This window comes from Prionailurus viverrinus, unplaced genomic scaffold (genome assembly GCF_022837055.1).
Source record: "Prionailurus viverrinus isolate Anna unplaced genomic scaffold, UM_Priviv_1.0 scaffold_35, whole genome shotgun sequence".
In the NCBI taxonomy this organism is placed as follows: Eukaryota; Metazoa; Chordata; class Mammalia; order Carnivora; family Felidae; genus Prionailurus; species Prionailurus viverrinus.
This window is the reverse complement of record NW_025927605.1, coordinates 463418-485525: the sequence shown is the minus strand read 5'-3', so window position 1 is coordinate 485525 and position 22108 is coordinate 463418. Positions and strand designations below refer to the sequence as shown.

The following is a 22108-nucleotide window of genomic DNA, read 5'->3' as shown; positions in this document are numbered from 1 at the left end:
AACACCTTCCAGGTTTGGACTTGCCCCTAAGGGCCCCGGCATCAGGAGTGGCCCAGGACGCGTGCACACTTGCATACTCCATCTGACACACGCACACCAAGTGCAGCTCCCAGGCCGGGACATGTGACCGAGACTGCTCCCTTCCGGCTCCAGCTGACCCCAGGGTGCCCAGCGACAGCCAGGCTCTGTTAACAAGCCAGAGCCATGGCTGCCCTGTGATTGCCCTTGAAAGAAAGCAGAAGGAACACGACAGGCCACCTGCCTGGCTTCCCTCTGCAGCCCCCGGAGCCCAGGCGCACCTTTTTCTTTCGGGCCTACCTTTTTGACCGCACACTGGAAACCAGTCTGCTTGTCCTGCATCCTGTGCACCTCTCCGAAGGAGCCTCTGCCCAGGCAGGGCTGGCGCGTGGCCCAGTGGACCTCTTCTCGGTACTCATAATCCACCGGCTTGAGTTTCTGGGGTTGGCAGGAAACAGAAGCCAGTTTCAGTGACCAGGGCAGCGGGCGGGACGAAGGGTTACAGTGAGGAAGGCTCTCCGGCTGGTCGTCCTTGCCAGGCTGCTGGGGCAGAGCCCTCACCACCAAAGACACCCCCGGGTCTGAGGCAGGGCTCTGCAGGGGCAGGACCAGAGGGAGTTACAGGAATAAAGTGAAGGCAGTGGACAGCCTCGCCGGCTGCCCAAGCTAAGCCGACCCTTGTGGCGAAAGATCCTTCTCCCCAGACTTGCGGTTGTGGGACACAAATGGAATTGTCGGGGCGCCTGGGAGGCTCAGCCGGTTAAGCGTCTGACTCTTGACTTTGGCTCAGGTCATGGGTTTGAGCCCCGCACGGGGCTCTGCACTGATAGGGCAGAGCCTGCATGGGATTCTCTCTCCTCTCTCTCTGCCCCACCCCCGGCCCCCAACCTCTCTTTCAAAATAAATAAATAAAACTTTAAAAAAAATGGAACTATCAACAACCTTGACCAGAAGTATAGCTCCGAAGCTATAAGGTAGAAGAAAGGGAAGAGACCATGAAGAGGGGTGGGGGACAAGGGATCAGGTCAAAGATGGATGGAATAAACCCCAGAAATTGAAGTCTGGTAAAATCATCTTAGAGTTATAAAGCTCTCCAGCAGAGCACTGGAGGGAAAGAGGAAGGCCAGGGGGATATGCAGATGGTCAAAATCCTCGTCTTTCATAGCAGGGGTCAGGAGGGAACATGTGCAGTTGATGCTTGCTTATTCCTCTTTCTCAGTATGTGTATCATTCAACACACACACACACACACACACACACACACACACTGTTCAGCAATAACTTAGTAAGTTCGGCAATAACTTCAGAAGAACTCAAAGCAGAAATATCTAAAAAGCCTGAAGAATGATCCGGAGATGGATCAGGGGATACCGCCTCTCGCCAGGAATGAGCCCTTTCCGACTACCTGATGACGATACAGATACTTCGATACAGAGTGAAGACTACGCCCCGCCCCACTCCCCCCCCCCCCCCCGACTCCCCGCAAAGGTGGGAAGTAAAAAGGGTCTGGCAGGTTTCCAGTGATGCTTCGCCCCCCCCAGAACAGGTCCCGCCTGACGGCCGGCTGCTGCCCTGGACCCCAGAGCGGGTGGTACATGTACCTGTGTTTGGGGGATGGCTTACCTCTGTAAGCAGGACCCCCTCGCTGTCCATCGTTTCAGGGCTGGGCTTCTGGGGCTTGAAACCTCCTGCCGACCAGGTCTTGGCCAGGCTGGCCAGGCTGTGGGCCTGGCCTGAGCTCACACTGCCTTGCAGGGCGTGTACCATGTACTCCTCCACAGAAAACTTGTCATACGGGCCCCGGGACGGGCAGCCGGGCTCCAGGTGTGGGCCGGGCACAGGCTTCTGACCGTCCACACAGGCCAGTTTGCCCAGGTGGGGGCCGGACAGGGGCTGCTGGCTGTCTATACAGGCCAGTTTGTCTAGGAAGAAGGACTCTAAGGGGTGAGGTTTCCAGGGCTGGAGAGGGTGGAACGGGAAGGGATGGGGCAGTCTGCTGTAGGGGAAGGGGTGAGTGGGCTGGGGCAGGGGGCCTAGATCCTGGGGGTGGTGGAGTTTCCACACGTGATTTAGACATTGCAAGGGGCTGATCAGTTTGTGGAGTTCTGATCGAGGCAGTGCCGGCCGCAGGCCCTCCTCGAGCTTCTTGAAACAGAGTTGGCCGAGGCCCGGCTCCTTCAGAGGCTTGGTGAACTGGAGGGCGTTCCTCACATACGGGGGGCCCAGTGGGGACTCATCCTCCTGTGGGGGAAAACACAGGTGGTAGTACATACACAGGGCCAGGCTGAGGCACGGGCACCGTCCCGAAGGCCCCGCGAGCCCGGGGTCTGGGGGGCGCTGGCGGGGCTCACCTGCACGGGGACAGTGCAGCTCTCCTGCTCCGGGGTTCTGGGGAGGGGTTTGGCCAAGGCCGCTCCCGCCTGAGCCAGGGACTTGGAGCTCTTCTTCTTGCGTTTCTTCTGGGCTTTGCTGCGACGCTTCCCCTTCCAACACACACGGGCCATTTTGCCCTCGGTTGCGTGGGCCACATTGTTGGGGATCTGATCGAGACTCTCGGACTGGCTGTCAAAAGGGACGGATACGCACGTCGAGTGTGAGGAGGCAGGAAGGCGGAACAGCTCGGGTAACTGCAGTTAGAGTCGTGGAGACCTGAGCTCAGATCCCAGCCCGGGGAGTCCTTGTGTGAACGTGGGTGAGTTCCTAAGCCCCAAGGAGCCTCCATTTTCTCATTTATAAAATGGGTGTAGGATTTCCTGCCATGCAGAGGAAGATGAGGTTTAAAGGAAACCGCTCATTTAGAAAGCCTACCTCGGCGCCTGATCCCAAGGCAAGCTTCCGATAGACAGCAGCTATTACTACCGTGATGGGGTGCACATGGCTCTCTGGGGGGGGGGGGCTGGGGAATGGGAGGACGTGAGGTTCTCTCACCGTTCTCCAGGGTGGGCTGCCCCTGGAGAGGTCCCGGGGTCGGGGGGGCGTGTGGCTAGGAGGGCCACACTCCCCAGCGGGCATTCTCAGCTCTGACAACAGTCTGTTTCTGTTGCCTCTGGACGGAGGGACGGTTGAGTTTGGGCACCCCCCCCCCCCCTCCACTGGTTCCTGGAGATACCTGGTTTCTGGGAATGTAAGCTGCTGTATAAACAGACACCGTGGCTGGGCTGATGCCTGGTATCAGGGGAGCCTCCCCTCCTCCGACAGCCTACAGGCTCACTACCACCATGGATCCAAGCTGGCTTTCCCCCTGCCAGGCATTAAGGCATTGGCCACAGAATAGTGTCTGAAAAAGCCTCAGCCTTAGCTGCCCCCCCCACAAATGGCCTCATCTTCTGCCCCCCTGCAAAGGAGGCAGACTCACACCAGTCTTGGGTGGGGGGTGGGGTGGGGGTACTGCTAGAGGCCTATGGGCTTCTCCCAGGCACCTGAAAGAAATGGGCCCATCAGAAACCCCCTACTCTGGGCCGAAAGGCGTCTGGGGCGGCATAAGGAATCGGATCAAACACTGAACATTTCTTGGTGCAAAAGCAGCAGCCTTCCCCACAACCTTTTCATCACGAACGCTTTCCAAATCCCCATGATAAAAAAGTCCGTCTGTTGGTAGAGGAGGGAACTGTTTTCCAGGTTCAACCTGCAGTTGGCCAAAAACCATCTTTGGGGATGGGGAGCCCGGGGAGCAGACTGAGCCCCCTTCTAGCCTCCTTTCCACGGGGCCCCCCAGCTGTGAATCCGTCGGTCCCTTTCTGATCCCAAACCCTCATCTCTCCTTGGGTGTGTCTCGAAGGGGAAAAGACACCAGCAGGTTTCTCTCATAGTTCGAGCGGCCCCTCGGCGCCTACACTCACGGTCACGCACCGGTGGGAAAAAGACTCCTGTTCCCAGCACCCTCCCTATTGATGGGAAATGAGGGGGAGCAGCAAGGACTCCGAGGAGAATAAAAATAAAACGTCAAGCTGATGGGACCCAGAGGCAGTCATCCACACGCCATGAAAAGCTTTTAAAAAGCTTCTTTGGCTGACAGAGCGGTTCAGCCAGGAAAACCTGGGCGGGCTCCAAGAGCTGAACCACAGGTGCTGGAGGAGGGAGCCAGGGGTCACTTGGGAGCGGCCTGAGCGAGCAGCTGGGGGAGGAGGGATGACGCGGTTTCAGTTCCCTGGGCCCCATGCAAGCTGGCCTCCTTACCTGTACTGTTTGGACCCGGCGATGAAAATCCGCTCTGAAAAGGTAGGGCTGAACTCTTGGCTGTTCTCACCTTGTGAGTCAAGGAAAAGAGAGGTTGGACAGGCAGAAAGGAGGAGAGGAAGAAGAGGGACTCGGCACTGAGGAGACAGACATTTTACAGATACCCTCTTGGGCTGCCGTGCCTCGGCCTCGTCACCTGCCTGCCGGCCCACCCCCCCTGCCAACAAGAGCAAAGGGCATGCTGATAATAGGGGGTGATAAGGGTGCCCACCTCACTTCACCGTCGCCCTTAACTGAGATGATCTATATAACACATAACACACCCAACGGAGTGCCCGGCACGTACTAACAGTTCAGTAAGTATCAGCTCTTGTGGACGTCTGTATGTGTGTAAATGCGTGTATTATGACCACGGGCATCTCGCTCACTCCATTTTAATTTGTATTCTCTCATCGCTTCTCAAAAACCAGCCAGAAGGAAGCGGAACTCAGGGCAAGATGTGTATAGGTGGGAAAATGCCACCACGAGCTGCCGGGCTCTCCCCCGAGAAAGCCTCTTGGAGGGCAGGGGAGAGAGAGAGGAGGGCTTCTGGCCTCACCCAGCCACCTGGGGGTTTCTCAGGCTCTGGTGGCAGTCACCAGGCAGAGTCATTTTGAAGTATCTTAGGTGGAAGCAGAAAGGACCAGACCAGGCCCCGCCCTGGAGTGGCCTATGTCCCCTCAACTGGCTCAGCAGGCCCAAGAGCAGGTGTTCATTCTCTAGGGTGGGGCCACCTCAGCATGGAAGGTGGTGAAGGGCCTACAGGCCCCAGAGGGGCTTTCCAGGAGACCTGGCCTTTCCTGTCTGGGGCCTCTCCAGAGATGCTCAGGCTGCCCAAGGTCACAGCACAAGGCTAATGGCCTGCCTGATGATCCTGCCAAGAGCCCTAGGACCTGTGAAGCCTCCCAGCTCTCTTCCCCTGCTCCGGTCGTGACGGGCAAAAGCCTCCCTGCGCCGCTCCTCCCTTCTGTGCTCTGTTCCCCGGCACCGTTACGGCTCCTGCTTCGACTCGTTCTTGGCCTACCCCCCAGGCTGTGTCTTGTGAAAATCTCAGAGAGCCGCTGCCCTGACCTCCCACCCCTGCGCCGTGCCGCCCTGGCGCAGGGACCGTGCCCACCTGTAGGCCCGCCCACCTCTCTGTCCCCAGCCCGGGCCCTTACATTCGGCCTGCGCGATGATGGAGATGGCGGCCAGTCCTCCCTCGGAGCCTTCCTTGGCTGTGCCTTTGGTGATCACGTCGTTCAGGATATCCCACTTCCCGCAGAACACAGGGCTCTTCTCTACGGCCTCGAGCTTGTTAGCGGGGTTTTGCTTCTTGCCCATCGCCTGTGTCTTCTCCTTGGCCTTGGCGAGCTCCTTCTGCCCGGCCGCCGAACCAGGGGCGCCTGGGCAGGCCATTTCCATCACTGCCATCTCCCAGGCTCACGCTCGCCCTGAGGGACCAGACGCAGAGCAGGTCACTCTCGGATCCCACGGGGCCCCGGGCCAGGCTGGGTAGGAGGAGAAAAGCGGGGGGGAAAGGCTCTCTGCCTCGTACATTTACCTTCCAAACAGCCCAAGCGACGAAGGACTCAACCTTTCTTGTTCCTTGTGGCACAGGCCCCCACCCCTGGTCCTGTCAGCGCACCATCACAAAGAGACTCCCCGACTCGGCCCACAAGGAGGATTCCAGCACACTTCCTCCAGAACCACCACGGCACCGACATCTGGGATTGGTTCATTCTTGCTTTTACAAATACTGGCTGAATCGTTTTCTGTGGTTCATTTTATGGTGAATTTTGCTCCCTCAGAACACGGTGGTACATTCCATACTCCAAAACTGCCAGTCACCCCACTGACTTGCCTTCTTAGAGGACATGTCTACACTGGCCACGATGGCTCTTTTCCAAATGGGGAGAATTAAGTTTTTGTTCTCTTGCAGGAGGTAGATAAATGCACGTGCGTGTGTGTATATAGATTTATGTGTGCATATATACATCTCTCTCACACGCACACACACGAAATGTTACAAAGTCTAAAAATCAGCATGCAAATGGCAGCGCCTGCACTCGACTCCTTTCCCAGGACACATCTGTCTGTGGCCTTCCAGAAGGAACTGCCATGCTTCCATCTGTAATACTCATTTGCCAACAACCTACGTATCCTCATTCTTCCAGGCAACATTAGTAGTGGAATTTGTATTAGAGCCCCCAACGCCAACCTGCACCTCTAGAAATCTGAAGACAAAGCACAGGGCTTCAACTCTCTGGGCTCTCTCTCCAGCGGCCCTGTGTGTTCCCTGGAAGCCCCAAGGGGGGTGGGAGCCCGGCGCTGAGGCAATCTGTGCAAACGGCATGTGGACTAGAACTGTCAGGAAAGAGATCTGCGCCGATCTGGGATTGCTCCCATCTGGGAACCTTTTTAAAGACTAGGACTGTGGACTCCCAAAGCGTAGGTCCCTCCTGGGTCATGACTTGCTTTAGACCAAGCCTGAGAAGGCATCACATTCAGACAGGTTTTTAATTAAGTGCTCTCTGCTGGCAGGTTGGTCTAAAGCTGTTACTAACAGATGGGAGTGCTCCCTGCTGTAAGTGCACTCATTCCAGAACACGCCTCCATGTGCTCGTGGGGCAGGAAGGCAGGCCGTGTGAAGGCGAACCTCTACACCGCTGGCCCATTGCCCTGGGTGGCTAGAAGCTGACATGGGACGGTGGGGGGCTGGGCATCTCAAGGCCGAAGCCCTCCTCCTCTGGAGTCTGCCTCCCTGCAATGGCCACAAAGCACTGAACCAGCTCCACCGAGCGGGAGGGTGAGGGGGGGATGGGCTTGTTGGTCACTACTGACTTGATCCTTTCATCTCTGCCTTCAAGGGTCTGCTGGCTTTGAAGTCAGAGCAGCTCCAGCTTTCAGCACAGATGCTTGGGTGTGACCCCGAATTTGGATGCTGAGGAGGCTGCATGGGAGGTCTCGTTGTTACCTGATGACCTTAAGAAGTCTAAGGGGTGTTCTGACTTCCAAGTGCCTACCTATCTCAGCCTCTTTACCAGGGAAGATGGGGTCTTAGAAAGAAACCCTGCGGCACTTGGGTGGCTCAGTCGGCTAAGCGTCTGACTTCGGCTCAGGTCACGATCTCCCAGTTTGTGAGTTCGAGCCCCGCATCGGGCTCTGTGCTGACAGCTCGGAGCCTGGAACCTGCTTCAGATGCTGTGTCTCCCTCCCTCTCTGCCCCTCCCTTGCTCATGCTCTGTCTCTCAAGAATAAACAAACAAACAAACAAACAAACAAACATTCAAACGAACAAACAAAAAACGAACCCCAAGCCCTCCGGACCTAACACCACTAGAGGTGTGCCTGCAGGGACCTCAGCAGTGCTTTAATCTCATTCTCACTTGAAGAAACTGATGCAAACCAGGCGGAGACTCGCCCCAGGTCACCCAGCCTCGTGTGGCACTGCAGGACCACAGCCTGGAACTTCCAGCTCCAGGCTGTACTGCCCCCTCCCCAAGTCTCCTGCGCTACAGGCAAACTCAAGGGGGAAACTCATGGCCCTGCCTGGTCAGAAGGCTCCTGAGGGCAGGAATGGTGCCCTCAGAGTATAGCACGGCGGGGCACAGACGAGACGATCGATGTTGGCTGAATGGGGGAATCGGAGGATGACCTTCAGAGACAGGATGATCCCGGGCACCAGGGATAAAGAGAAAGTTCCATCTGAGGAGTGAGACAAATGAGACCAAGCTGTCAGTGGTTGCTGCAGGGGCACCCAGCTATTTGAGAACTGGCTGCGTTGGGCTCACGGGGCTGTCTCTGTCTGACATGGCTCATCGTGAGCTAGAGCCCTCCAGAGAGGCTGGGGGGTGGCCCCTCTCCCCCAGGAGCCGTCCTTTCACCTTGGTGGTTAGCTGGGCCGCTGGCCAGGGGCTCTGATCCCCCTCCATGAGCATGCTGGGCTCCCCAGGCCCAGAGAAGCTGAGGCTGAGGCAGCCGGGCTAAGGGCCTCCTCTGCAGTTCCCTGATGACTCATCCCACAGCCTGGCAGGCAGAGAGAGGAACAAGCAGGCCGTTGAGAAACTAACCCAGCAGCTGGCAGCCGAACCTGTGAAGGGCACGGGAAAACAGGCTGACCCTCACCTCCCAGGGCCACAAAATCACGGCCTGGGAGCTGTACGGCTTCTCCTGTGCCATGTGACCGTGACTCAGACCCTCGCTGACAGCCTCCAAGTTCAAGAAGCTATTCTCAGGATACTCTGGCCTGACGGCAGGTCTCCGACACATTCACACACGCTTGCTGCCCCCCCCTCCCCCGTCTCCTTCCCCACTTCTGTAAGGGGCCTGGCCTACAAAAAACCGGGGTTCTCATGAAGCCTGGGACTGCTGGCCGGGTGGCATTTCCAGCCCTGGGCTTGTTGCCCTGGACCGCTGCCCTACAGCCTTGCCCCTTCTCTCTCCCGCAGCTTGTGGGGTGAAGACTGAGTGGGGGCCAGCTGCGCCTCTGCCTTTGAAGGCGTGTCAAAATCCTGATCCATTACTCAGTCTGGACGCCCTTCCCAGCTCCACTCAGGTCTCAAATGCATTCTGCCCCTCTGCTCTCTCGCAGGGCTGAAGATGTGGGCCCTGGCAATAGCCACACCCACTCAGCTCACTGACAAGGCTACGAACAAAAAAGGAAAGAAAGGTGTGGAATTTATTCGGTATCAGACCCGACGCGGGGCTCAAACCCACGACCTGTGAGATTATGACCTGAGCTGAAGTTGGCTGCTTAACTGACTGAGCCACCCAGGCGCCCCAGCCGAGTTGGGGAATTCTTAATGTGGCTTCAAGGACAGCTTCAGGATGGTCTGTGAACCGCAGAAACTACATGCAGTTTGTATTTTTCCAGAGAAGAGGTCCACAGCTCCCATCATAATTTTTAAGGGTCTGACGTTCCCCAGAAGGTTACCATAGTCTCTCCAGAAGATCAAGACCAGGGTTAATGCCTGATTTTGGCATTGCTCTTCGTGTCACGGAAGAGCTCAAAAACACAGCGGTTTCCTACCCGACTGCAAGTTAGAACGGCCCGATGAGTTTTAAAATGCACTCGCCCCAGACACACTGAATCAGTTGCTGGGCGTTAAGCCCAGAATCTGTACTTGTGACAAGTTCTCTGGGTGATTCTGATGCCAAGGGGCCAGAGACTGCCATCTGACCCCTGCTCTATACTGTAAGGCTGTGCCGTCCAAAATGGCAGCCACATGTGGCTCTCTACATTTAAATCAACTGAAATTCAATCACATTTAAACTCAGTTCCTCAGTCACACTAGTTATCATATTGGACAGTGCAGACAGAGAACATCACCATCACTGCAGAAAGTCCTAACAGACAGTTCTTATTTAAGGCTAGGATAGTAACGTTTTCTCCAACAGCAAAATTTCTCTTCCTGGGATCCTGGGACAGGGGTTTAGACTAAATGAATTGCCGATTAACTGGAAGGTCCGAAAATATGCTTTAATTTGATCTTCAGTGATGATAACCTTTCTAAAATGTATCATATTTCAGTTCCCTCTTTTAGTGAGTACAGTAAAAACACCAGACTAGGAACTAGAGGATAGGAGTTCTAGCTTTGGCAACTTAAAAAAAAAAAAAAAAAGGCAGTGAGACCATTTTTGTCAAATGAAATCCTAGCTCAATGCCCAATACATAAAAGAGCTAAAAGCATGCAAATGATAACGTGGCTCACATTAAGAAAGAGGTGCTCGCTAAAGAAGGCGGGCGGGAGCCCCCCATGGTCAGCTTTCTCTCATCCACCCAGGATTTCCGTGGAAGCCGAGGTCCTCTCTTCTGAGGAAGAAAGCTTGAAAGCCAGTGACCTAGGAAATCTTCCAAGGTTCCTTGTAGTTCCCCAACTAGATTTGTTCCCCAACCAGACGCAACTGATTCGTCAGGATCGTTGGAGGGCAGGATGACCGATTCGGAATCAACACTGTCGATATTCACTAAGCACCTACCCTTATCGACCTCATTTTCAGATGTGAAGACCGAGGCTTGGAGAAGGTCAGTGGCCTGCCAGAACAGCCGCACAGCTACAAGCTGCAGAGGTGGGGCTGGACCCACGTGGCTGTCTCCAAGCCTGCATGTTCAACCTTGAGCAGACCACCCAGATTCTTCTGGTAGCTGCTCCCGACTTGTTTTGAGAACCAGGTGAGGTAGCGTACATGACACGCCAGGCGGTCTGCCCGGCCCACAGAAGATGTTGGATCAGAGTTCGTTTTCTTGCCCTGCGCCTGGCTCACAAATGCCATCACTGAGACAACGGGACTTCTCCGTGTTGGCATCATAGAGTCAACGTTTCCAGCCGTAGCTGAGGCATTCAACGCACTGAGCCTCGGTTCTCTGTATATAAAAGGGAAATAAAAATCTCCGTTTCGTAGGGTCATCTTGGAAATGTCCACTGCGGGACCAGGGCAGACCGGGGCAAATCCCTGTCATGACTATTTCATCTGGAAGTACAAACTTATCCTCTTCTGAATGCCCAGAGGGGACACATAGCAGAAGCAGAATGACTCAACTTCCTTCATAAGATATTAGTTGAAAACCAATCTTATTCTGATGCTTCCTCTTTTGAGCCTTCAGCTTGCCTGGCCACTAGGCCGCACTGGGCTGGCCTCTGCCTATCAAGAATGAGGGGCTGTGCAGGAAGGGGAACCAAGGTCAAGCGCAAGGCAGCGTGAGCAGGCCTGGCAAAAACAGCCATCTGGCCTGGCAGATCCAGAGATCCCCATGTGCACTCAGCCCCGGCTCCCCCTGCCCGCTCTCCCTAACCTCCCCTACCCCCAGCCTCTGTCCCAGCCAATCTGTCTCTTTCACTTGCCTGAGCGCAGCAGCAATGGGTAAGCCTCTGTTTCTTTTCCTTTGCTCACTCTGACAATACCTTTGCTCTAGTAGACAATACCTTCTTCCTTTATTACTATCCCTCTGGCCCTCACCCATCCTTTATAACCGATCCCCTCAATGAAGCACCTGCATTCACCCCACAAGCGTTCAGTGAGTGTCCCCTAAATGCCAGGGCCTGTACTATGTGCTTTGTCTCCTTTATTGAGGAACCTCACAGGAACCTTGCAACGTTGGTGCCATTATTCCCATTTTATAGACGAAGAAGTTAAGGCTCTAAGAGATAAGCTGCTTATGGAAACAAATGAGGCCCACTTTACACAACTAGAGCATCTACCATGGGGTTAGGGCTCAAGCTTTCTGCCCCCTTCCCCTAGGACCTAAGTATTCCCAGTTCCATTCTAGAACAAAAGCTGAGCCACTGCCTGGGTGGCTCAGTTGTTTAAGCATCTGACTCCTGATTTCAGCTCAGGTCACCATCTCACGGTTCTTAAAAAAAATTTTTTTTAAATGTTTATTTATTTTTGAGAGAGAGAGAGAGAGAGAGAGTAGGGGAGGGGCAGAGAGAGAGGGAAACACAGAATCCGAAGCAGGCTCCAGGCTCCGAGCCGTCAGCACAGAGCCCGACACGGGGCTCAAACTTATAGACCGTGAGATCATGACCTGGGCCGAAGTCGGACGCTTAACCAACTGAGCCACCCAGGCGCCCCTCTCACGGTTCTTGAGATCGAGCCCCGTGTCCAGCTCCGTGCTGACATCAAGGAGCCTGCTTGGGATTCTCTCTTTCCCCCTCTCTCTACCCCTCCTCTGCTCTCTCTCTCTCTCAAAAATAAATAAACATAAAAAAAAAAAAAAAACTTGTTGGCAGAAGTACCTGGAATATCAAGGTACTGAGCAGGATTTTACCCATGTGTCTATTCCTGCTTCTATTTTACTCACAGGGTTGGCCCACTGTTCACAATAATTTCTTAGCCTGGGTAGGCAGGAAACACAAGAGCCAAAAATGAGGGATCTCCGGTAAAGGCGGAATCAGCAATACGCTGGACAGAGTTCTAGTCGAGTTACACCACCGGGATGTCAGGACTTTCAACCGGATTAGTTGTAACAGGCCATTTCATTTTCTTAAAACAACCACAACAAAACCCCCACATAAATACGTACACGTGGAAACAAGAATTCCAGGAAAGACGGCGCTACCTTCACTGAAATAGTCCCCGAGGGATGTGCGTTGGCAAGCAGAAACGTAAGCCAGAGAAATGAGATACAAGAAACAATGGAAGATGCAGGAATCCGTATGACACGTGGGTCAATTAAATTAACAATGGCATTAAAAAAAAAAAATGTTTAGGGGCGCCTGGGTGGCTCAGTCAGTGGCACAGGTCATGATCTCACGGTTCAGGGGCTCGAGCCCCACGCCGGGCTCTGTGCTGACGGCTCGGAGCTTGGAGCCTGCTTCGGAGTCTATATCTCCCTCTCCCTCTGCTCCTCACTTGCTCGCACTCTTACTCTCTTTCTCTCTCAAAAATAAATAAAAACATTTTAAAAAATGAAAAAAAGAAAGAAAGAAAATTCCAATACAATATGGTCACGCAATGACCCACACAGACACACAGCAGATGTAATGGGGACACGCGGAGGGGCACCTGGCCCAGCCTGGTGTGTGTCAGGAGGGGCTTCCTAAAGCCCTCGGGCTACATCTCAAGGGGCGAGCAACAGTTGCCCAAGAAAAAAGGAGAAGGTATTGCAGGTGGAGGGAATGGCAAAAGTTGAGGTGAGTCTAGAAGGAGCCTCAAACAGCTCAAAGTTGCCGGTGGGCAAAGCTGAGGCCCGGGAGCCCCAAGAGAGGAGTTTGCAGATGGGGTCTGGGTACCAGATCACGGAAATGTGTTTGGTCCCGATGCAACTGCAGGGGTTAATTCTTAGCCAGAGGGGTAGAATTCAGAGGCAGAGTTCCAGAAGATGGAAGAACCTACAGGGTAGGGGTAGGGGCAGACGGGGGTGGGGGTGGGGAGGGGGGTGGACGTGGGCGTTTAAATGTAAACTGCGCGCTCAGGACAGAACCCCTCCCCCCCCACCTCCCAGCACCCTATCTCCCCCCAGGGCTGACAGCATTTAAAGCCGCAGGCCTGGGGGAGGCTGGCTTAACTCCCTCCCTCAGGCCGAGAGGCTGAGCCAGCTCTGGGACCTAGAGACACGTCTGAGGAAGGAGGAAGGAGCACTCTGAGTTGAGACTCAGCCGGAGGAATCTCCAAACCGGCCTCACGCGCCAGCTTGAGGCCTGCTTCCCAGGAGGGCAGTTTCCGCCTAAGTGTTTCCCATTAAGGAGGACAGGAAATGTGAACGCACATCAATCATTAAAATCTCACCGATCAATTGTAAAATAAAAACCTGACATGCCCGCAAAACCTCGGTCTCGCCAGGGCCACGGGTCAAACTGCCGGGGTAAACACAATGTATGGAATGAAATTTCCGACTGTCCCCCGACTGCCACTACACGGCCGCCGACGCCGACTGGCCCCGCACGTGCAGACACACTGCGGTCCGTAGGCCCCTTCAGGTGGTCGAGGCAACCACCTCGTGTCTGTTCACTTCCAGCTTCTCCCAGACCTCCTCCCATCCCAAGCTAATCTCAAAACATCACATCCTTAACATAACCTCAGGTTCAGAGATATCTGTTGGCTGGGCACGGCTTCTGGGCCCAGTATCAATTCTGTGGTCCATAATCTGTCCGACCGCTATCTCCCTAAAAACACAGGGTTTGGCTCTGGCCAGTCTGGTCTCTCCACACCCCACTTGCATGGGACTCAAATCGACAGGTCCCTGTGTGTGTTATGTCCTTGTGTGGGTCACCCTGGACATCCTGCTTTTCCTTCACGGACCAAGCTCGCGACTTATGCCTCCAGGAAGTCCCTCCCAACGGTTTTATCGCACTAACGATCTCCATTTCCGACTGCTTATGGCACCGGCTCTCCTCACCATCTCCCTGGCCCTTAACCACACCCTCACCTTCTTCTTCTTCTTCTTCTTTTTTTCAGTTTATTTATTTTGAGAGAGACAGAGACAGTGCAAGCAGGGCAGGGGCAGAGAGAGAGGGAGAGAGGGAAAATCCCAAGCAGGCTTGGCGTGGGCCTGATGTGGGGCTCGAACCCACGAAACTGTGAGATCATGACCTGGGCAGAAATCAGGAGTTGGATGATTAACCCACTGAGCCACCCAGGCGCCCCACACTCTCACACTCTTTACTCATCAAATGAAATAATGCAGATGAAACACTCTGGAAATGAGAAACCCTTACACCAAGAGAAGACAGCCATTTCTCATGCGCACAACTCAGAGAATTGTGTCTAGGTATGGAGCAAACAGAAATATGGAAAATGGTGCCAAATCAGAGACGCTCAGGGTGTTTTATGATAAAACTGGAACAAAAGGGTCTAATGACAGGGGGAGGATAATTATTAAATAAATGATGGTACAGCCATTAATAATGTTTACAAATAGTTTTTAACTATATGGAAAAATGCCAGTGGAACACAGAAGTAACAGAGAAAGGATTCAGAATTATATCTAAAGTATGACCCTGCCTAGCATGTGTCCGTCCGCGTATTACATCAACCTTTATGAAAATGCAGACACTTAGCATAGACACGCGGCAACAGCTCTCTCTTGGGGTTTAGTGGTGTTTTGATTTTTTTTCAACTTTTTTAATTTTTCCACTTTTTTTCAACAATCATGTATTACTTTTCTGTTTTCATTTTTTTTAATTAAAAAAATTTTTTTAAGTTATTTATTTCAAGAGAGACAGAGAGAGTGAGTGGGGGAGGGACAGAGAGAGAGAGAGAGAGAGAGAGAGAGACCCCAAGCAGGGGACAGAACTCACAAACTGTGAGACCATGACCTGAGCTGAAACCAAGAGTTGGACGCTTAACCGACGGAGCCAGAAGGCGCCCCTGTGTTTTCATTTTTTAACAGATAATGTTTCCAAGTCATTAAAAAAAAAAAAAAAAAAAAACGAAACAGAAAAGATATACAGTGAAAAGTGTAAGTCCTTCTCACCCTTCCCCCATCCCTCTGAGGGGATCCCAGTTAGTGGTTTCTTGTATGTCCCACCAGAGATGTCCTCTGGGGAGTATTACTTTGTATAACAAAAACAAGCTATGACTAGAAAAGGGTCTCTTGGTATGGGATAAGAATTTAAGAGGCATTCTGGCCCATGTTTGTGAGGGGGACTTCATAAATACGTGATGGCTGCCTCCTGCCCCCAGTGGAAACCTGACCAGAATCTCGGTGGTCGGTCAGTGAGTTCTGGGAGCACGGCTACTAACACAGAAGGCTGGAGACGGGCAAGCCCGTCCTTCTGGTTTTGGTTTTCATTCTTCTCTCTTTCTTGTTTCCTGCTGGGGACTGTGGATTTTATCAGTTATGACTCAAGCAGTAGAAGGTGGCCCTGTCAGCCGTCCTCAGCTCTGATGACCCCTGCTTCCCTGCTTTTATTTATAGTCATGGGAGACAAGCGTTGCAGAAGCTGAGGCTGTGTTAGTGCTGGGTGGAAGAAACACTTGTGCGCACAAGTGGCCCCACAGACAAGGGGACACACAGCGGCCCTGGGCCAGACAGAAAGCCACCAGCCCCTCCTTCCCTGCTTACGTCAAGGGTGGGACCTGAGGGGTGGGCTCAGTCTGGGAAACCCAAAGAAGGCAAGTTGTTCTGGCTAATCTCTCCTACCTTCCTGATGTAATATCTGACTTGGTTTCTTTTTTTTTTAATCTATATTTTGTTTTCAAATACAAAAGTAATACTTGTTCACTGTGAAAATGTCAACCATACCAAGTATATAGAGAAAGAAAGGAAGAAGGCAAGAAAGCAAGAAAGCAAGCTTTGCCCCATTGCCTCCTCCCTACAATGTAAGAAACCCTTAAATTTGGTATAAATCCTTCTAGGTCCATTAGCATTCATGTACAAACATAGAGTTTGGGACTGTTTTTTTTTTTTTTTTTTTAAATTTTTTTTTCTTTCAACGTTTTTATTTATTTTGGGGACAGAGAGAGACAGAGCATGAACGTGGGAGGGGCAGAGAGAAAGGGAGACACAGAATCGGAAACAGGCTCCAGGCTCTGAGCCATCAGCCCAGAGCCTGACGCGGGGCTCGAACTCCCGGACTGCAAGATCGTGACCTGGCTGAAGTCGGACGCTTAACCGACTGCGCCACCCAGGCGCCCCGGGACTGGTTTTGAAAGAAACACAGGCTTATACATACACAATATTCTAATTTTTTTTAACGTTTATTAATTTTTGAGAGACAGAGCGTGAGCTGGGGGAGGGGAAGAGAGAGAGGGAGACAGAATCCAAACCAGGGTCCAGGCTCTGAGCTGTCAGCACAGAGCCTGATGTGGGGCTCGAACCCACAACTGTGAGATTATGACCTGAGCCAAAGTCGGATGCTTGACTGACTGAGCCACCCAGGCGCCCCTACATACATAATATTGTACAAGTCACATCTTTCACTTAACAATAGATTATGGATACTGTTACATTTCAGTGTATGTTAGATCTCGCTCATTTTTAAAAAAAATTTTTTTTGATGTTTATTTTTGAGAGAGACAGAGACAGAATGCAAGTGGGTTGGGGCAGAGAGAGAGGGAGGCACAGAATCTGAAGCAGACTCCAGGCTTCTGAGCTGTCAGCACAGAGCCCGACGCAGGGCTCGAACTCACGAGCTGTGAGATCATGACCTGAGCTGAAGTTGGACGCTCAACCGACTGAGCCACCCAGGCGCCCCTCTCTCATTTTTTTTAACGGTTCCATAAGATTCTATGGTATAAATATACCACCATTTCTTCATCTGTTCCTCTACGGATGGACTTGCACATCGTTCCCAACTTTTCACTCTTGTAAGTAATACCGCAAAAAACCCAACAACCGAAAAACAAAGCCACTCCCCCTGCAACCGTTTATTTACTTCTTTGTGCACTTGTATAGGTTAATTCTGGGTGGTAGATATCTGGGGCTGAAATTTCTGGGTGACCCTTTTCATCATGGGCTTGCTCTTTTCTCATTTCTATGTGTCAGAAAAGTAGGCAGCATCGATCAGTCCGGGACAGGTGGGTTCCCAAACGTTATATCAGCTATTTACTAGAAAGATGCTATCCTTGCCTTCAAGGTGCTTATAATCTAGTTGGTGAGAATGGATGGCTGGATAAATAAATGATAAAGCAATCACACAACGATCTTGGGATCAGAGGGCCTTTGGAGGTCATTTATTCCAAGGTATCACTTAATAATCCTGAGGACGGCCATCTTAGCTACATTAACAGGATGGCCTTGGAGTCAAAAGATCCGAGTTTGAACTGGAGCCTCTACCACTCTGGTGTGTGACCAGGTGCAGATCACTTACTCTGAGACTCGGATGTCTCATCTGTAAAACAGGGATGCTCAAACGACAGGATTTTACAGGCCAATTAAATGCAAGAAGCAATCTCTAAATGCCCAATACTGTGCCTGGAATAAGCAGGTGCTCTATAAACGTGAGCAAAGCCTCCAGTCAGAAGGAAGCTGTCCCAAGATGAGCAGGCCCTTCTGGGCCTGGAAGTACCAGTTGTCTGAAAGCTCTTGCCTCTGCAGCGCTGAAATCTACCTTGCAAAGCCTCTAGCCAGCAGCCTTAGTATCAGGAGGAAGGTCTGGAACAGACGCTGTCAGAATAGGAGGGGAGAATCCTGAGACCACAGGGCAGAAGCAGTCAGCCAGGAAAGGCCAACCCACCAGGGGGATGTTCTTTGAAGTGCATTCGAAACGTGCCTTCCAGCTTCTTTCTCTGCTGGCCGTGCCTCAGCTCTGAATGCACTAAGGACCGAGCTGTGGGCGGTGCATAATGAACCAGGGACCCAGAATTCCTGGGCAGCTCACGCTGAAATTAGCCGTCCCGTGGACATCTTCAAGAGTGTCTTCAACAAGCTGCTGCTATGTGTATACACATTAATTACACGCCGGTTGTCAATAATAATAAAAATAATAATGGCAGCTATTATTGCATGCTACCTATCAGGTAACGCACGTACTATTTCTTGGGCCCTCACAGTAATGCTGTGAACAAGGCGCTAATGTTGTCCCCTTTATGTGGGGGAAGACACTGAGGCTTAGGGGGTCAAGAGATCAGTGTAAGGCTACTCTGCAAGGAAGTGGCAGAAGCGGGATTTGCACACAAGACTCTTATGTCAAAAAGTACATACTCTTAACCATGATGCCCTATTTTCAAATGATCTAAACTTTAAGAATTGGGGGGCGCCTGGGTGGCTCAGTCGGTTAAGCGGCCGACTTCGGCTCAGGTCATGACCTCACGGTCCGTGAGTTCGAGCCCCGCGTCGGGCTCTGTGCTGACAGCTCAGAGCCTGGAGCCTGCTTCAGGTTCTGTGTCTCCCTCTCTCTCTGACCCTCCCCTGTTCATGCTCTGTCTCTATCTCAAAAATAAATAAACATTAAAAAAAAAAAAAAAAAGAATTGAGACCCCCCCCCCCCCACCCAGAAGCAGCCACAAGCCAAAGGTCTGTTAGTGAGAAACCCAGGGACTGACCCAGGAGGAAGCATCTCAATTAGGGAGCATAAACGCAGTTGGCCGACGTTCTGGAAAAAAGACACTTGAAACGGCGATGGGGAGTGAAGACTCCTAGCAAGACACGTGGCAGGCTTGTGTTCGTTCCCTAGCCCACCCACGCCCAGCACAGTTATCAGCTAATACATACCTGGGCCCGTCACAAGGACCCATTCTATGACAAAGTTCATATCTGCTATTCACTTTATGTTTTTAAATGTTTATTTATTGAGAGAGAGACAAAGAGACAGAAAGAGAGAGACAGGGAGAGGGAGAGAATCTCAAGCAGGCTCTGTGCTCTCAGCACAGAGCCAGACGCGGGGCTCGAACCCACGAACCGTGAGATCGTGACCTGAGCCAAAATCAAGCGACTGAGCCACCCAGGTGCTCCAGCCATTCATTTGAGAAAACCTGGCTCCAGGCTATTTCGCTTTGGTTGTTGTTATTGGTTTGGTTGTTTGGTTACTTTTGTGGTTGTTGTTGAAGGGGGGTCGGGGACAGAGGGAGCAGGAAAGAGAATCTCAAGCAAACCCCAGGGAGGGGCCCTGACCTGAGCCAAAAAATCAAGAGTGGATCACTTAACCCAATGAGCCACCCAGGCGCCCCTAGGTTGTTTTTTTCTTAACAGCTACCGTCTTCATAAACATGGCCAGTACCTTGTCCTCCAGGCCCCTGATAAAGAGCATTGTAGACGCTTTAAAAGAAGTGTTACGATGGCATTTTCAATTCAACTTTTGAATCCTTTGCAGGAGGAGAGCCAATGGCGGGTCGAAGATGCCACTGGGGCCTCACTGACCCACACAGACAATTATGGAATTGGTATGCAGGAGAACGTTGGGGGAGGGGAGTAGTAGTGAAGGGGGAAAAAAAAAAACCCCAACCACACGCATGCCTCATTTTATACACTAAACTGGCAAGGAATTTTTAATGTATGTTGTGTAAAAAAAATTTCAGGTGTGTTCTGTGGGGGTATTTTGTGTATTTTTAAACATTTTGATTAAGGGGGCCTGCAGGGGATACCATTCGGTAATGATCAATTTCCAAAGATTACAGTGCCATAAACTGCCCCCAACACCAGAATCAGGCCAAACACAATCAGCTTTCTTTTGATGAGTCAAAATGCACTTCTGGATCTTGCCAAGCCTTGAGGTCATCATTACAAGCAACATTTGGTTGTGAAAAACAGCTCTCCTTGTTTAACCTTTTGAATTGGATTCTGAGCAAGGGAGCAGTTCCCTGGGCTACGGTTAATCCCACTGAAATACAACCACTTATTCCCCTCCTCTCTGGGTTTGTCTCTGGTTTTCCCAAGTGGCACTGGCTTCGAGCAGGGTCTACCTGTAATTCAGAGCAGATGGAGAAAGACAGGCTCAGCCTCCCTGTAAGGGAGGAGGCTCCAAGTTCGTTGTAGTCACTGGTGACTGGTTTTGAAATTGAGGAACTAGTTTGAGGAACCTTAGAATAAACAAGAAACCCAAACAACTCGGCTTTCCACAGAAGACTTCCAACGCGCGGGGGTTAATGGAAGGAAACACCGCGGCAGTGGAACCCTGCCCATGGCTTCATTTCAGATGCTGCCATACCATACCCTTTGGCCGACTGGCCTGAGGGACGACTTGAGGACATGAGCAGCAAAGGTGACTTTGACGCGTCCCTGTATAATACAGCCCTTTATAATACAGTCACATTCTTGCCCTCCCCTGGGAAGGGAAGAAAGGCTTGGGACCTGTGGGATAACGGGGAATATTCCAGAGGCTCTCAGAGTAATCCTAGGTAAAGGAGGGGAAACCGCGAATAGCCTGTGGCTCTCTCAGGCCGTCAGGGCCTAGAAGGAGGAATATGGATGCTACTCTTGTACATTCACTTGACCACAAATACTTAGCCAGTGGTTCCCATCCTCCAGGTGCTGTGCTGGCCAAAAGATGCCACGGTGGCCAAGACAGACAAGGTCCTTGCCCTCACGAGGCTTTCACCGTCGTAACCCTGGAAAGGCTTTTCTGGAATACTGAACTTGGTTATTAAGAAGCACTGTCATGGGTCAGGCTTTGAACCATCTGCCTACGAACCTGTGTCGGAGTGGCACCAAGCACATGGGATCGGTCACTGTGTCACCGCCTTCTCTATTCCAGCCTGGAAGGCTGGGAGAAGTCAGCCACGTCTTTAATGGCTGGCTCTCTGTGGTCTGCTTCTGCTCTGAGCCATGTGCAAGCACACGTTTCTCCTGACTGCCATACGCCTCTGCAACTATGCTCCTTTCTCCCAGAGTGCTGAGGTTTCCAGATTGTTCTCAAGCTCCTTTTCCAGGCTGACAAGTGGTACAAGAGCCCAAGATGAGAAATGCTGAGGGTGTTCCCATCCGGACACCTGCAGAATAGGAGGCGGTGCTCCTTGCCTCCGAGGAGCTGTGTGTGTGACCGTACCGGGCCCCGCAGGACAAGGAGGGTCCCCGGGCCACCACGTCTTGCTGGCTCCTCTCCAGCCTCCTCAGTCACGGTTCATTATTTAGCACCTGCAAGGTCTGTCTCCTCCCGCCCCGTCCCCACCACAGTGAGCTCCTCGAGGGCAGCACCTCAGTTATCCTCGTTTCTATATTCTAGTACCTGCCAGAGCCTACAACCGTGACATTCTTGGCAAGCACTCACCGAAAGGGTGACTGATGCGCTCCTGAAGAATAACCTGGTGCCTCGGCTCCAAGAGTCTGGCCAGCCTAGTGTCTGAGTGTCCAGACCGGCCATTCATTTGGTGAGCCGGAAGGGGCAGAGACAGCTCCCTATACCAGGGGTCACAGCACGGTGCTTATATTCTTTCTTTTTTTCTTTAAAAGTTTTTAATGTTTATTTATTTTTAAGAGAGAGAGAGAGAGACAGAGTGCGAGCAGGGGAGGGGCAGAGAGAGAGGGAGACACAGAATCCGAAATGGGCTCCAGGCTCCGAGCTGTCAGCACGGAGCCCGACGCAGGGGCTCGAAGCCACGAACTGTGAGATCGTGACCTGAGCTGAAGTCGGACGCTTAACCGACTGAGCCACTCCGGTGCCCCAGCACGGTGCCTGTATTCTGACTATACGGGGTACAAGGAGGTGTCATGCAAGCTGGGTCCTGAGCTGCCCTTGTCCCCTTTCCTAAATGCTGACCTTGAGACCCAATGATGTCCAAGTCTTTGAGAAGGTGACCCTTCTGAACTAGACAATATCCATCTGGGCTCCGATGTGTGCACATATGCTGGCTAGGAGGTAGTACGTACACAAATCTCCGCCTTTTACATTTATCTCTGTAAAGCTATTCCTGCCTCTCAAAGTACAGCACCTACCAGCTGGGACTACTGAGCATGGGCTCAAGAAGCCTGGTTCATCCAACTCGCTTCTTGGGCCAAAGAAGTCCATTTCTAATCTTAACTGGCAATGACATCCTCATCTGAGGCTGGGTAAGGCCCCCTTTCCTCCTACCCCTC

General features: G+C 52.3%; 1 protein-coding gene across 1 annotated transcript in view; it reads right to left on the bottom strand.

Annotated features, from left to right (window-relative positions):
- Nucleotides 1–22108, bottom strand: part of MAP3K14 (mitogen-activated protein kinase kinase kinase 14) — a 44458-nt gene that overhangs the window by 14763 nt on the left and 7587 nt on the right. Inside the window, exons 2-6 of the mRNA XM_047845451.1 lie at nt 5394–5666; nt 4195–4264; nt 2370–2580; nt 1642–2259; nt 319–456 (exon numbers count right to left, since the gene is read on the bottom strand). Coding sequence (XP_047701407.1) covers nt 319–456; nt 1642–2259; nt 2370–2580; nt 4195–4264; nt 5394–5646 — 1290 coding nt within the window. The 5' untranslated portion in view covers nt 5647–5666. The remainder of the gene's footprint in view (nt 1–318; nt 457–1641; nt 2260–2369; nt 2581–4194; nt 4265–5393; nt 5667–22108) is intronic.